General features: G+C 38.2%; 1 protein-coding gene across 2 annotated transcripts; it reads right to left on the bottom strand.

Annotated features, from left to right (window-relative positions):
* Positions 1-3,801: 3,801 nt before the first annotated feature.
* nsmaf (neutral sphingomyelinase (N-SMase) activation associated factor) lies at positions 3,802-16,477 on the bottom strand. 2 transcript variants are annotated; one of them, XM_056749799.1, is made up of 31 exons: positions 16,391-16,477; positions 14,638-14,727; positions 14,410-14,488; positions 14,073-14,137; positions 13,916-13,952; positions 13,782-13,832; positions 13,610-13,681; positions 13,343-13,390; positions 13,198-13,250; positions 12,885-13,014; positions 12,733-12,804; positions 12,539-12,647; positions 12,283-12,459; positions 12,120-12,199; positions 11,952-12,042; positions 11,006-11,069; positions 10,871-10,922; positions 10,645-10,765; positions 9,953-10,084; positions 9,717-9,759; positions 9,422-9,582; positions 8,429-8,537; positions 8,278-8,336; positions 7,197-7,261; positions 7,055-7,122; positions 6,857-6,980; positions 6,634-6,717; positions 6,307-6,457; positions 5,626-5,728; positions 5,431-5,540; positions 3,802-5,243 (listed from the first exon to the last, which is right to left on the bottom strand). In XM_056749799.1, the coding sequence occupies exons 1-31, from the start codon at positions 16,426-16,428 to the stop codon at positions 5,149-5,151; spliced, it is 2,733 nt and encodes a 910-aa protein (XP_056605777.1). In that variant the 5' UTR covers positions 16,429-16,477; the 3' UTR covers positions 3,802-5,148. The 2 variants fall into 2 exon arrangements, with proteins under 2 accessions (XP_056605777.1, XP_056605787.1); XM_056749809.1 differs by lacking the exon at positions 13,782-13,832.
* Between the last annotated feature and the right edge of the window lie 528 nt (positions 16,478-17,005).

The raw sequence follows: 17,005 nt of genomic DNA on the forward strand, positions 1-17,005 counted from the left end.
GTAACTTATGATTTACATTTATTCAAATATATAAATGTACAATTTAGAAAATATAAACAGAAGCAATGACAATACTGTTTAGTTGTTGTTTTAAAATCCACATGGCTAATCTAAAGGGGGTAATTATGCTACTTCATATGAGTTGAGATGTTCACTTTCCCTCTTTGATCAGTTTCTTTTCTTTTGTCTTGTATATGGCCACTCCTCTCATCTCATCTTCATATCTTACTGTCAATGGTTAAACCGAGGCAGACACCACATTAAAAGTTAAACATCTTAAATATTGTTTTCTCTCCCACACAGTAATGACAGACAAAATATGTGAGTGATCTCAGGTGTGTTTTCTTCAGCTGCGTGCCTCACAATATTTTAAAACACCTAAAGACAAATCTCCTCCACGAACACCATACAAAAACATTTCTTTAAAGAGTAAGTAGCATTTGATTTTTATGCTCCTACTTTGGTTTACAGAGTGTCCAACAACATGTTTATGCACATAGAAGGTGTAAAAACACTATGTAATAGGATTGGTCAGAGGATGTAGTCTGTTGTGATTGGTCAAACGTGTTCAGCATGTGCCACAAACGGAACACCTGCCATCATTACGGGAGTCTGCTGTGATTGGTCAAACGCGTTCATCATGTATCGCAAATGGAACACCTAATAGAGAAACCTGAGATTTTACCTTCCCGGTTTGAGCCCGAGTCTGACGAAGAAACATCCGAATATGATAGTAGATAATACATAGCGCTACATGTTATTGTTAGTGTTATATGCATCAGTTAAACACAGACATAAGGCACATAGTTAAAACTAAAATAAATTTAGATTCGGTGGGGCTAACAGGTCCAAAATATAGTTGGTATTTCCCCCTTTCAAGGCTTTTAACATACCATGCAGTGAACGATGCCAATAACTTTGTTATTCATTCACCTTAGGGCTTACAACTTGGCAGACTGCTTACTTTCAAACACGGCAACATAACACACTGCATGAAATGTCATTTTGATGATCTAATGTTACTGACTCTTTAATATTTTCTCGCCTGGCTGTCTCCTGAAGACCAATGGCTTCATTGTTTTTGGGGTTTTGTAAGTCACTTTGGATAAATCATCTTATAAATGTTGAAATGTTTAATATTTCCCATGCAGGGTTCAAAAGAAATCTCAACACAACTAAGAATAAACACTACTCGCAAATGCCATTTTAAATCAAGACAAAAGCACAACTCACCAAGGCACACCTTCAGAAAGACACTGCCATGTGTTTGTTTACCTGTGCCAGTGTGTATGACAGACAATCCTGCCAAACAATCTGCTGTGTCACAGAGCCGAGCACCAGCTCCTCAGGAGACTCACAGACTGAGAGCTGCACACTCCTCACGACTCAACACACGTACCCTCACAACAAACAACAAACACATCGGCAGTGCACAACAAATCCCAGCGTGACGAAAAACAGCGCCCTTTAAATTACACAGCACATCTGTGAACCTTCGAACTTGGCTGAAACCTCTAATGATGTCACTTCCTTTTCATAACAACTCTAAAAATAACATTTCACTCCCACATTATAAAATACTGAGGTATAATTTAGTATTTACTATAAATTGTTCTATACTGTAAAGATTACTACACTTGTAGGAAATGTTTACTACAGTTTTCTATGAACTATAGTGAATTGACCAAATACAAATGCAGTAGTATTATACTTTAATATTTACTATATTAGGGGTAGAAATACTATAGTATCTACATATTTTAATACATGATATTATAGTAAATATTGTAATTATTAACATGAGTATACAGCAGTCTTTTAATCTGTGGTATTACACCCCGAGAATAGTTTTTCCTTAAAATAAAAAATATTTTGCTTAATAAAAGTTATACGATTTACAATGTACTATTTCAAACGTTTTTGTCCAGAAATATTATTATAAATATTGTACATACTAAAATGATAATAATATCACTTTTTTCTTATATTTCCTACTGCAAAATATTCGTTTTAATCATTGCAAAAAAGTTACTCAATTACGCAATTGACATTTGTCGACGAAACTAAATCTGATTCAATTGTCACCCTCAGGACGAACCACTTCAGAGAGACAAACTTGAACACCTCGAGACATGCGTGCTCAGGTGCAGCATCCACTCTGCATCGTAACCCTGGAAACGCAGCTCACATCCGTGTGCATGTGTACGTGAGTCGCGCACATGTCGTTTACCTGTCGTGGATGTTCGTGTGCTGTTGGAGATGGAGTTTGTATTCCGGATGATGCTGAGGGGGAGGCCATGCTCCTCTAATGCGCATTCAGTGTCCTTTCCGCAGCAGCCGGAGCAGGACTTTCAGACGGGAGCTCAAACACCACAGGCAGACTCTCCATCTGCTCGTAGGACACTGGCAATGACCTTAAAGCGCGTTACCGTACGTAACAGCGCGCGCGTGCGACGCGTAATCTTCCGTCGCAGCTGCTGTCGGGTTTGCGCTCTTCCCACCCCGCGCGCAACAGTTCTGTCACAGACATGACAGCGCGCGCTCTCTCTCTCTCTCTCTCTCTCTCTCTCTCACTCACACACGCTTCAAGTTAAAATACTTGCCCGTGTCTCTGTTTCAATGACTAAAGAGATTAAAAACATGTGAACAAGGGTTTTAAAGAAAGAACACAAGCCACAATTCACAAAACGTTTGTTATCTTTAAATGATAAAAAAACGAATGCATGTGAATGAAATAGTGAAGTTTACTTTGCGTGAAAAACTGCACAAGCTTAAAGTGAAAACAAGAAGTACAAGAGTATTCAGACCATGTTTGTTTAAACATTGGTTGTATATACGTCGTCTATAGGTTATAAACAACAGCAATGAATACTTTTGTTAATTCACACCTATGTGGACATCCAAATATAGATGTCCTTGGCGCTGCTTCAGAAAAGCTCAGACATTTGTTTGCAGATCACACTTTGACATCACATTCAGTGACATTTATAGTCAATTAAAGTGCTTTAAGTTGCCATGGTTTGACATTACAGAAAATGAATTGAGCTTCCATGTCATAAACATATTACGTGTAAGATGATCTGCAGTGTCAGTCAGTCTTCAGTTTGACCTCTGCTTATATATGGACCACCTCATACAGCAGGTGTGCGGAGAGAGAGAGAGACACTACAGTATTTACATGTGTTAGTCATGTGACACGTCTCTGGTCAACATCATAACTTTGACAGTCGGTCAGATTCTTGAATGATTCTTTCGCTCACAGACTAAAGGAAGGTTTGAAGAGATAGTTCACCAACAAATGAGAATTATTTCATCATGTACTCACTCTCATGATAAACCTGTGACACTCTTTCTTCTGCAGAACAAAAACGAAGATATTTTGAAGACTGTTGGTGACCAAATAACATTGGATTAACACAAAAGCATTGAGACATTTCTCAAAATATCTTCTTTTGTGTTCCATAGTTTTTTCCACAGGTTTGTGTTTAGCTAGTGTCTAATGATATAATTAATATTTTAATTAATTTATGATAAAATTAATTTGTATTATTATTTTACTGTATGTTAATTTGATTAAATAAACGATTTGTTTTATTAAACATTTAGTTTAAGTGGGTCCTGTAGTTCGGTCGCATTTAAAGAAACTGTATGGTAAGCGTTTTTTGTATGCCATCTAGCGGTTGAACTTTGAATCGCAGTCTAAACTCTTATGTTGCAGAGTAAGGTGTGTTGAATTCTGCCTAAATGAATTTCGGTTGAATTTACAGAAAGTTGTAAAGAAAATAGAAATACAGACAAAAATGTCGTTGTTATGTAATTATTTAATACAAGAAAAAAACTGAACTTTTAACAGAAATCACAGGTCAATCCAACTTACGTTTAACAATAGTGCATTTGCAAACTTTTTTATAAGTCCGGCTTTTCTTCCAAGAGGCTTCAAAAAGAAACACAGGAGTAACAAATGAATTACACACAGAGAACGGAAACCGGTTATATATGGAGACATCCCTTATGGTGACGTGTGACAGAATAATCGTACTATTAACCTTATGTCTGAACATGTTTCATGAATAACACGCATACTAACACAAGCGCTCTTCACTGAAGAGCGATTTCTCAAGCCATTCATTTATAAATAATGTGTGAATATAAAATTATTCCTATATACAGAGTGCACCTATAACATGTCAAGCTGATATTGTCTTTGTACATCTTATGTTACAAAAGTGTTCAATCTTTCATAATGCTCTCATATATAATCGGTATACGTATGTATATATTCTGTAAGTCTTATGGCTGAGTGTAGTTCTAGAGCAGGCATTAAAAGCAATTGTCAAATGATTGAAAACAAAGGCACATTAAAAACTCCCATCAAATGATAAAGGCTGAAAAACGGCAACGATTGTACATGACATAAAATCATCAAACTAGGAAATTATTATGCAAAAATTGCTTGTAAACCCACTTACTGACAGATTCTCAATGTTGTGTGCATTGTTGTTCAACTGACGTTTTACATATAACCAAACAAACAAACAAAAATCATAAAGAAAAACAGCAATGTTACTGTAATATTCACCTGCAAGCGTCAGTGATATTAATAAAGCAGAAAAACAGATTGCTCAGTCAACTCTAATGAAGGTGTTTACTTTAAAATGTATGCAAGCTCGTATGATAAACTACCGTTGATTATTTATAATATACAACTGTGAAGCGACTGCCTTTGAAGCATTACATGAATTGTTTGTTTGCACTTATGTCAGAGTTGCATACGTATAATATCTGATAAATGTAATACATGTGTTTTTATACTTTGATGAATCAGAGGCAAAGAAATGAATGGAAATAGGATGTGACAACAGCAGCCATTAAACCGAGCTCACTCAGTAGATCTAAAAATAAAGTAAAATGTTGATAAAAATGTCGTCCGATGTGTAAGAATTCTGGCCCTGTTCACTGTTTTAGGGCTTCGTGTCATTTAAAACGCAGGTACCTATGTCATAAATCTTTTATAAATAAACTTGACCAAAAGCGGTTATTATTGAGAACTTCTCCCCAGATTAAAACTGGCCCATGAAAAGACACAGATGAAATAAACTGCACTCTGTGGGGCTGTTTCTCAAAGAATATAATGGAAACGTGTGTGTGTTAATACTGGGGTTTCCACAGCATGATCTGTCGGTCTTCTCCACCTGTGATGATGGTACTACACTGCTCATTCATCCACATACACGTAACTGCACCTGCAGACAAAAATGATGACAATGAACATTAGAATAATCCGGAGAGGAAAATCTTAGGACTGTTCAATGATTTAAAAGTCCTTTGGTCCGTCAGACTGAAAGATTTTTTGCGGAAATGAGACCAAAATCTTTAAGACCCGTATTATGAAAAATTATGAAAAATAATTGGAAGAGTGTGTTTGTTTACCCGAGTGAGCTGGGATCTTCTGAATGACTTTACTGCTCAGAAGGTTCCACACGGTCAGGTTTCCTGACAGTCCTCCGGTCAACACAGTGCTGCCGTCCCACAGAAAACACCTAAAGAGAGTACAGACAGCTAAACACACACGTGTTCATATTAACATGCATGTATTTAGGAACGCAACACACGTGCTTGTCTCACCTCTGTTCTTCTTCCGCCTGTACAGTAGAAATGAGCATCCCTGTCTGTACATCTGTAACAGCCAAACACGAGTCCTCACCAACACTCAGAATGTGTCGACCGTCTGAACACACACACAATGCACATTTAGCACAGGTCTCCATCATTTTGTATAGGCAATTCCGTGCAAATCCAACCATACCATGAAAACATTTAGTTTGAAGCAACGGTTTTGAAAATGCTGACCGTTTCTGATACCCATGTGAGATCTCTCTTCAAGTTTTTGAAGCGTTTGTTTTATTTTTAGTACATGATTTTTCATAGTCAGGTAAGTGCAATTTTCAGGAGAGTCACATCCATAACGGTTCATATTCCTAATGACTATTTTATGCTCCACGAAAAGGAAGCCTTCTCCATTTATGGGGTATCATTGCTTCATGTTTGTGCATTTAAATGCCGTCTCCCAAAAAACATGTACTATTTTGTCACATCCATCATGCATGTTTATTTCCCTTTTTTATAACAGAAAATTTGTTCATAGACTGATATTTTTCTGATTTTCAATAAAATAAAAACAAGATGGTTCAATATATTGTTAACAAATACATTCTCTGAGGATTTTTATGTCACATATAACGCTAAATGTCACGTCCATAACGCTGGAATTATTCATATGCAAACACAAGTGAGACGGTCACTCACCGGGACTGAAGGCCACCTGGTGGATGTTTCCGGAATGGCAGGTGAGCTGATGGAGGGGCAAAGGGCTGCTGACATCCCAAACGGTGAGGATTCCTTCCCTAGTGCCCGTCGCCAAGAGTGTGCCGGCGAGACTGAGGTCTAATGTATTAACCTGAGTGTAGAAACACACACAAGTAAGCTATTAAAACACCATCATGAACAATAAGTTTGGGCCCTGATCATTAACAAATAGATAAATATAAGAAGAAGTAAATGTTAATATGACATTCATGTTGTTAACCTGTGAGGTTAACCTGTAACGTGTGTGTGAGGATGCTCGGCACTGACCCCAGCCTCATGCTCATATTCAGCCAAAAAATCGAACTGAGTCCTTTTATTACTGGAAACTTCTGCAGCTACACACTTCCAGATCTGAGCAGACACAAAAACAGAGACGGCATTAAGGTTATGAGCACATTTTCATATCAAAAGTTCTTTTGTTGAAGCATTTTTCCTATATGGCTTACAGTATATGCCTGCAACTTCATGTCAATGACGAAAGCAGAAATACCTTCACAGTGGAATCCCACGATGCCGTGTAAAGTTTATCATTCCTCCAGCACATGTGACTGACCGCATCGTCGTGACCCATTAATGTTTCCTGACGTCTTCCAAACGCTATGGAGTAAAAATACCTGCAGGAAACATCACGGATGTTAAAGAAAGGCTTCATGAGGTCGCACGAGAGTGATGCAGGTGACCGTCTTACACATTATTGTCCCATGAAGAGCAGACGACGATCTGATCCTCGGGCAACATCAGACAGGAGGAAAGAGCCTTGATGGGATAAGGGATCTCAGTTAAAGGTTCTTCATGCGTGACCTTTTATTTGTATTTATTAGAATCATTACCATGTTGGACAATGACGCACTTCTGTGCAGGACACCATCTTTGGAGAACATCTTCAGTGTAGAGTCTATAGAGACAACAGACATCCATATTTAATAATGTATGTGAGAGGTGATGTAAATAAAAGAGTTGTATTATTATAAAGGTCAGAATACAACTCTACAAAAAGTTCTTATTTAAACCAAGACAGAATGTAAACAGAAGTTAAATTATTTGCTGTATTTGAAAAATGAAATAAAATCACGGCTGGAAATAGTGGTGAAATATCAAGTCTGTTTGTGTATTTGTGTCGAGCTTCAGTTATCAAACCAAATACAACATACAGCCGCGTTAAACATTAAGAGAACATTTCAAAATTATTTTCAGCTTTTCTGAATGTAGTATTTACAGGTGTGTGTTTAGGTAAAATTATCATTTTTGTTTTATTCTGGGAACTACTGACAATATTTCTGCCAAATTTCACATAAAATATTTGTTCTATTTGCATTTATTTGCAGAAAATGAAAACTGGAGAAACATGTGAAAATAACTGAAAATATGTCAGATGTAGTTTTTCAGACCTCAAATACTGCAAAGAAAACAAGTTCATATCCACTTTTAAGCACACAGTCATAATTCTACATGTATTTAGGAAAAGTTTAAACTATTTTTTTATGTGATAACCTGGACTTTAATGACAGCTTTCACGTGTCTTGTCATGCTGTCAGTGTTTCACATTGCTGTTGGATGACTTAAATTAATATTTTCAATAGTCTCTTAATTTTTTCCGTTGCTGTATGAACAAAATCTTTCAATAAACTTTGATAATATATTTTTCAATAAAGAGGAAAGAGCATCTCTTTTGGTTCCTGCTGTATGCCTGAGACAATTTAAAATAAACTACCAATTTAAAGACTTTTCGTTAGTCGTTCCGTTTTAAATAAATAAATAAAAGTAATATAGAATTTATATACCGATGCAATATGCGCTTCGTCTCAACAACATAAATTAAAAACCATTAAAAACTTTTAATTCATCTTTTAGTTGAAACAAAAAACTAATCATCAATCTGAGGTCATTTTCAGAGACAGAAAACTAACTAACCTAGAGATGTTGAGAAGATCCACTCTCCACCGAGGGTCATAGCAATGCCTGTTAATGCCCTTTACACACATACAAAGAACGGACAGAAGGGTCAAAGGTCAAACTCAACAGCTCTCTTCCACACATACAGTAAATACACACAGGCACTCACTCTTTGTGTAGTTTGTGACAGGATTGCAGTCTGAGTTTGTTCATGTTACTCCAGGCCATTTTCTTACTCTCCTCCGTCAGGTCCTCAAAGGACTCCATGCTGGGCGATACTGAACAAAACAACATCATCGTCATCATCCATCGCAGACACCGGGAAAATACACACATTGGGTTTCATTCATGAAACACGAGCACAGCGATTTTTTAAGAAAATCGTTCGTAAAGTCATTTTGAATTAAATCGTAAAAAGTTGGTACGAAAGAAATGTACACGTGCTCCATACCATGTGTAAATAGTGCGCAAAACCGCACGAGACGTTATGCATTCTGTTAGACAAACTGATGACACTGCATTTTGCTGCACTATGTATCGTGATGATATTTCACAAATTCTTTTGCCTTGTCTATTATCATTTTTTACTTTTTAAATTTGGGTAAAACGCAGAGCACTCGTCACTGTCCTTTTTTAAACACGACCATCGTTTTCAGAAGAGCACAAGGTATTATTTTAGTTGGCTAAAAAAGCTTTGGTGGATGCAGTTTTTTAATTGATTAATTTATTGGTAAGCATACAGCCTATTAGTATCTTATGCATTTATGCAATATAATAAAGCCAAAACAGAGAATGAAGTCCTAAATCATAATTTGCGTAGCTTTAATTCATAGACGGGGATTATGCTAATTGTGAGTGAGCGTGGATGTATGCGCTGTTTACGAGTGATTGGAATTCATTTACTATCAAATATTTTAGAAGGTCTGTCTTAAGCACTAATTATTCGTAATTTAATTTATATATATATATATATATATACTATTTATTTATATATCTACAAATGTTTCTTGAATGAGACCCATTGCGTGTTCCTGATATAAACATCCGATGAAAAACTCGAGAAATAAATACAGCAGCATAACAGATGCTGCTTCAGGCGGCAGACAAACAAGAACCAATGGAATGGATGAATTCTGAGGATCATGTGATATTGGAGGAATACCTGGTGAAAACTCACTGCTGCTGAGGCTGGAGGTCGCTGACAGGTTGTGAAAGCGTGGCGTGATCCTCTGAGGATGAGGAGTGGTGAAGAGCTGCCGCGGCGTCTGTCCAAACTCCAAAATCTGAGTTAACATGGCGATCTTCTGATCAGGGTCCTCGATGCTGCAGAAACACACACACTAAGCGATGTGCACTGACACATACAGTATAAAACACATACACACACAAAACCGGATTCATAAACCTAAAGATGAGCCATTCAGTAGAGATATCTTTGAATTTGATGAGTAATTTACCTATCACAGTCAACTCCTCCCTCATATGTTAACGGATGGAACACTGAAATACAGCAGACATCATTATATTTGCATGCAGTTCCATTGAGCGTTTCATTTATTTCAAGTGATCCTTAACCACGTTTATATTTCAAATCATATCATGGAGCAAACTTAATGACAACTAAATGAATCCCTTTAAATGAATGAATGTAGCTTTGTGATTGGCTGTAGTGAATGTTCTAGGTGTGTTCTACCGTTGTGGGCCGCCACAGCTTCACTTCCTCTCTGTTTGTAGCCAAAGATCAAATCGATCCACTCATGAAGGTGTTCAGACACGTACTGACTCTCCAGCGCTGCATTCTGTTTCTGCAGGAAGTCATCTGCATCTGCGCATGCGCAGGTGCACACGTTGCATCACATAGAGGGAAATACGAATGAAGGTGTTAAAACATTCATACATTCATAAGCAAAACTGTTATTAAAATCATTCAAATAATACTTCTTCATTACTATTCCATTTTACAATATAGAGCTTGTTAATCATTGTCACGCCGCGTTGGATGTTGTGCCATCTTGGGAGGATGGCTGCTAGTTCGTTCAATGCAGGGTTTTGTCTTCCTTGTTCGATTAGGAAACATTGGTCTTGATGAGTTAAAAACTGCAACAGCATTACGCATTACTTTCACTTTTGATTTCTCCATATTTCAAACAAAACAAGTGACGGTACATATCAAAACAATAACAGCGGCGGAGTATGATCCTCTCAAGATGGCGGCACCACTGCAACATGCAACATAGTGCGTGACATACAAAAATCTAGTTTAAAATAATCATTCAGTAAAGCAAGTTTGAAAGGAATCGAAAATATATCATAAATATTCTGATATCACGCAGTACTAGATTCACAAAGGATGAAACTAAAGGCGAGAAAACAAAAAAAGTGCACCTGACGCCCACGCTGGAAGTTCTACATCTCCAACTCGACCTCCTCCCTGCCGTCTGCCCAGATTCAAGCTCAGCAGATTCTTCAGAAAGCTGCTGTCACTCCCGTAAAACTCAGGAATCAGCTGACAAACAAACACAAGCACAAATCACAATTTCAATTCAGTTTCAATGCCACAGATTCAGAGATACTCCCTAACTACACAACTGAATTACTGAAGGTTTCTCACCTCTTTAAAATCAGTGCCGCCCTCCAAACAGTTCTTCCATGTCTCTCCAACACTGCACGTTCGAATGAACAAAGATGTACGTGATCATTTTTAACAATAACTTTTGTGCATGTTTGTGTGTGTGTGTTTAAATACCTGTTAAACATTCTGTCGGCGTGATCGAAGCGTCCGTTCTGCAGACACAGCATGTGTTCTGGAGCTGAAGAGAAAGGATTTGAATGACACACGTGGAATGACTACGATGCTATCAAGGCATCGAATTATTAAACCGTATTACAAACCAGGTCACAACGTATTTGAGAAGTGGCCGTTTTACTAAAACATGAAGTGAGAAACACAACAACCTACCCTGTTTAACACAAAATTATGACAGATGGTGAAGGTTCTAAGAATGCGTAGACATTCAATTTGTATTAGTGTTTATTATTTATTATAAACTCTATGATGAAAATAACAATCTAACTATAAAGTGAATGACAGACAGCGAGAGCCAAAAAGATGATATTTGCATTCATTTGGCAGGGTTTTGTGCGTCGTTGTCCTCGTTGACAGGCAATGGCCACTAGGCGTCAGTGTCCACAGGGGTGTCGATTGTGTAACCAAGACAAGAGCTGAAGACGTGGTTCGCTGTGTGCGCTGTTTGAGAAGCATTTAGCAGTGATAGCAGCAAGTCAACAGTCACTTTTGCCGCTTGAGTTGTTAAATACAGAAAAACACGTAATTTCTTTAGCCAATTCGTTCGGAAATTTGTATGTGTAAACCCAAGTTTTTTGACCTGAAGGGAGGGAGTTCAAGCAGACCAATCACAACGCTTCGATCCGCTTCGCATTTACGCGCTTATACATTTTTGGAGAGGTGCGCATCAGGCTTCGGCGTAGAGTATGTGTCTCTGCGCAGGCTACACCGTACCTACCGGTTACACGTGACGCACGACTATAAAATGCACTAAAGATGAAGTGCTGCAGTTTCGCATTTATACACGTGAGCCCTTTCAATTCAACCGCTCTGAAAATGATCTCAACAATATCGTTCCTCTGTATTGTTATCGTTGTTAATATTGTTCTTGATGTGATTGACTCACCGACTCTTACGAGGTAGAACAGCACATATCCAGGTGAAGAGTAATGACTGCCGTACACAAATTTTGGATCGGGCATGTCTCTGTAACGTTCCTGAAGCACACACACAGGAACAGTCAGCACTTCTGAAGACGTGTATTCGATTACGTATGTTGTCTGTCATTTCTCACCAGTAATCTCTCCAGCCTCTCTGTGTTCAGAGCTCCGATGGGTTTTCCGAGATCTCGAAATGAAGCAGCATTCAGTAAGTCTGAAAGAGGAAAGGGATATCTCTGACCGTCTGATGTTTCGCCTCAAACCTGCGATTGACGGAGGACAGAGAGAGAGACTGACCGAGATGTGCGCTGCTGTAGTCGCTCAAGACCCACGGAAACACGGGATACTGGGAAAGATCGTTCACACTGCGGTCCGCCAAGTTGTTGAGATGAAGAAGGTACTGATAGTTGGAGATCAGACCTCTCTGCCACTGCAGCATGTAGCTCTCGGCCGTGTGCTCCGTCATGTGATTCTCTGCACCGCACACATCACATACATCACTCTTATGCATCGTATCAACTTCTGGGGAGTTTGAAATCATTTTGACGCCTACCAAGGAACGTCGCGATGTAGTAGTAAAGCTCGTCCCTGTCTTTAGTGTTGTAAAACTTCAGGTAGATATCCGAGCACAGATCGTTCTCCGTGCAGAACACCTCCAGACCCTGAACACACACAACACAGACACTTAAAAGCATAGAAGAATAGTTCTGCAAACAGATATCGAATGTATGAACACATTTCACTCACCAGAGGCCTCAGCCCGTGCCTTCGTTTATAGATGCGTTTTATTTGATGCAACTCGATCAGCACCACTGAATCCTTTCGGAAGCACATGAGAACAGAAGATGATGCACGTTCGCGAGTAAAAACATTGTAGAAAACTTGACACGTGAACTCACGGGATATCCGTTCAGAGGCTGGAAGTATAGATTCTGATCTGTGATACAGACGTGACCGGCGTTGGTCACCAGCGGTGAAACCATCTCGGCTACACATTCCATGTTTGGCTGCTCAAACACGTGCTGAAAACTACACACACATTTAAACATCACTTCTGTTTCGCCAACAAACATGCGTTTTGAAAAATGAATCAGACTTAATGCCGAGTCAAACGTCTGGTTTGGGGACACAACTCTTAAAACACTTTATCAGCTGATCAACAAACCTATTCCCACAATCACACTTCATAATATTACTGATGTCGGCTCTTACCTGTTTTTATCGAGGCATGTTCTCGCCAACCTGGATTGCAGGATTGCAGCGATCTGCAAAAGAACGTACAGATGACCTGAATCAGTAATGCAACGAGCGCAGATCGTAACTTTTTCAGTTACAATGAATGTGTCATTTTACTGACCATAGCCGTCTGGTCACCCAAATGATCCAGACATGATGCTCTGTGTAACTGCAACAACAGAAGTGTTATTTATTTCAGCAGATTATATTAAAAACATACAATAAAGAGGTTTTCAGACGGTTCGCTGTGAGCGGAGCGGTGGAATTGCCTTTCTAGTTGAAGTGCTTTGTGCGTCAAACTTGAATTTGCTAAACACTTGAGACTGCAGCAAACCATCTGAAAGCGCCTTTGAACGTTCACAAAACATAAACTGAAACAAAAACCAACCTGCAGTAAGATTTGAACAACGTCTTCGGTTTTACTGGACTCTTCCAGTTGGAATATAATCTTTTTATCTCCCTAAAATGAAAATATTGGAAATCTTATTTTGTCAGTCCTCTATAAGAACAGCAGAAAGCAATATCTGATATTATTCGTGTATTAATAACTCCAGACAGACCCTCTCATATTTATGTGGAGCAACCACATTTCCTTCTTTAATGTGATAAATCTGATGATAAAAGAGAAATAATTCAATGACACGAGCAAACGCAGCGAGAGGACAGAAATACAGACAATTGTGGACACGCTCACCTGTTTGGTTTCGATAAGAAGACGAGCAGGTTTACTTCTGCAAACAAACCAGAGAAGGATGTGAAAAAGGGAAAATATTTGCAAAAGAAACCAGCGATAAAAACAGAGCGCTTAAACACAAAGTCATCTCTTCAGAGAAATAATAAAGAAGCGTTACTCTTTAAATGGATTGTTGTCCGTTTCCTCCTCCGCCTCTATCCCTCTGCAGTCTTTTAGAGGAATCTGGATTTAAAAACACAATGATGACCTTATAAACCTTACAGAAGGCATCAAGTCCAAGTCAACTTTATTTAAATAGAGCTTTTTACAATTTTCATTGTTACAAAAAACATATTTACTGTAAGCAAAACATTTAAAGCACACATTTAAGATAACAGAGAGAGAATCACAGGTCAAATATTAAACAGACTATAAACTCCTATATGTAATATTAATTTAGTAAAACTTTAAATTAGATAAATAAAGCAGAAAGCAGAATGAGAAAATGAAGATACCTTTAAAATAGGTTCAAGAGCATCTTCCGGCTCGTAGATGACTGATTTGGAACAGATTTTTAATGAGCCTCTACTGCGTCTGAATATAAAGAAACACAGTGACGGTATGATCAGATGACAGAAAGCACAGTTAAAGAGTGATAGGCGTGCAGTAAACATGTGCGTGTCCTGTCTGTGACCCTTTCACATTTCTCTCATGATTTATTCAACATTATTTCAGTTAGTCACCTGTTCGCCTCTGGACATCTGCCGGTCAGATTATATGCTGTGTGTTGTTCAAAATAATGTTCCTCTAGATCCAGCAACAGCAGGGAAAACCTGAACATAAACATAAAGAAGAGAGATTATAAGGATTAGTATGCATAAAACCTATAATTATTATTTTATTATTCAATGGATCTACACATGTAATGGATGGCTCTCTGTTCTCTAGACAAAACACTGTAATGGCAAAAGATTACTAATACTATTCTTATAATTATTTAAAATGCAATGCCACCCTGTTGAAAAAAACTGCATATGCTGGGTTAGGTATGTTTTGATGCTGGTTTTACCAGCCTAAACCAGCTATGGACCATCACATGACCAGCTAAAGACCATCTTAAACCACCACATGACCATCTTAAACCAGCACAAGACCAACTTAAAACAGCACAAGACCATCTTAAACCAGCACAAGACCATCTTAAACCAGCACAAGACCATCTAAAACCAGCACATGACCATCTTAAACCAGCACATGACCATCTTAAACCAGCACAAGTCCATCTTAAACCAGCACAAGACCATCTAAAACCAGCACATGACCATCTTAAACCAGCACATGACCATCTTAAACCAGCACAAGTCCATCTTAAACCAGCACAAGACCATCTTAAACCAGCACAAGACCATCTTAAAAAAGCACAAGACCATCTTAAACCAGCACAAGACCATTTTAAACCAGCACATGACCATCTTAAACCAGCACAAGTCCATCTTAAACCAGCACAAGACCATCTTAAACCAGCACAAGACCATCTTAAACCAGCACATGACCATCTTAAACCAGCACAAGTCCATCTTAAACCAGCACAAGACCATCTTAAACCAGCACAAGACAATATTAATGAAAGACTTTCACAAAACACAAGATAATACAGCATAGTTATCTGAATATTGTGTCAAATCATCAGAATTTCAGCGGCTGTAAATTAAGAAATCTAAACGTTAAGTCTGTCACTTAAAATACATTTCAACATCAAGGAATTGAGAAAACGAAAGAATTCAACTTATACGAGAACTAAGGCAGTGAAAGCACAAAATGTAAAAAATAACATTATTGTTGTTGACACAGGTCACGTGTCGGCAGCTCAAAGAATAGGGTGTGTCACTGTCACATATATAAACGTTTAGTAAACAGTTCATCAAACAGAGCATTGCTTATGTTTTTGTTATACAAACATCTTGATGACACAAGTAACGTAACGTTAAAGCGTGTCTATGACATCCTGTTTGTTCTCAATCTGATCGTCGCGCCGCATCCAGTGTGGACAACATTCTACATTATATTGTGTTTCGAATGTCCGCATTTCTAATAAATGAACGTTATAAATGACAAACAACACCGTTAAGGAGTTACAAGACGCTTAAACCCCTCTGGGATGTTCTGTCAATTCCTCTAACGGAGATATATGCTTTGTTAAGAATCTCCTTCAGTATATTAACCACGTTTTAACTGAACAACAAACGTCTTAACATCAACTTCACGAGCACTAGAAACTTGCTAATAAAAATGTAAATGTGTTTTGTTGTGTTTTATTTATACTGGCCCATGCAGCTGATGACCGAGGTAAAGTGACAGCACGATGCGCATAAAGTCAGAGAGCTGAGGCCGGACGGACATAAGAGAACACATCAAGACACCCAGAAGCGTCCTCTACAACATTCGTTTAAAATCTTCGCAAAATGTTCATTCAGGCATTAAAGTGCGATTAAATACCTTTCTTTTACGCGCTGCTTCCTCCGGATGAAAGCCATGAGCTTCGGTCGCGTCTGCAGATTGTAAACACGGAAGTGAACTGGCGGATCCTCAGCGTCATCGACTTTGTGCAGCGCTGCGCAGACCGATCGATGCGTGACATCAAAATATCGCGAGGGCGATTCGAAAGGATCAGTTCAGTTTTTGACTCGCTCTCGCGTTACTCTGACGTCATACGCCGATCTGCGTAGCGTAGTATGAATTTAAAGCCTATCAAAACACAAGGTCATTAAAAAGGAACTTTTAAGGATTGGTTATTTCAAGTAACGTGTACACGTTCATTCATTTATTCGTAGGGTTTTTTGGCAACTGTTTGGGCAAATTAAAAAGGAAAATGTATTTAATTAAACAGAAATTATATAAAAAGTTGAGTGCAGAAGTAAAGGCTACCATTTATTTATACATAACACATATCATTTAAGAGATAAAGACTTTTTGTTTGAACAAACTGTTTACAGTAAATGACATAAATTAAAATGTACAGGAGTAAGTTACTGGCAAGATGCTGTCAGTAATACTGTAATATCTACAGACATTTTTGACAGTGAATGCATTTCTTTAGATGTTGGTCACATA

The sequence above is a fragment of the Triplophysa dalaica genome, chromosome 1, assembly GCF_015846415.1.
Source record: "Triplophysa dalaica isolate WHDGS20190420 chromosome 1, ASM1584641v1, whole genome shotgun sequence".
Lineage (NCBI taxonomy): Eukaryota > Metazoa > Chordata > Actinopteri > Cypriniformes > Nemacheilidae > Triplophysa > Triplophysa dalaica.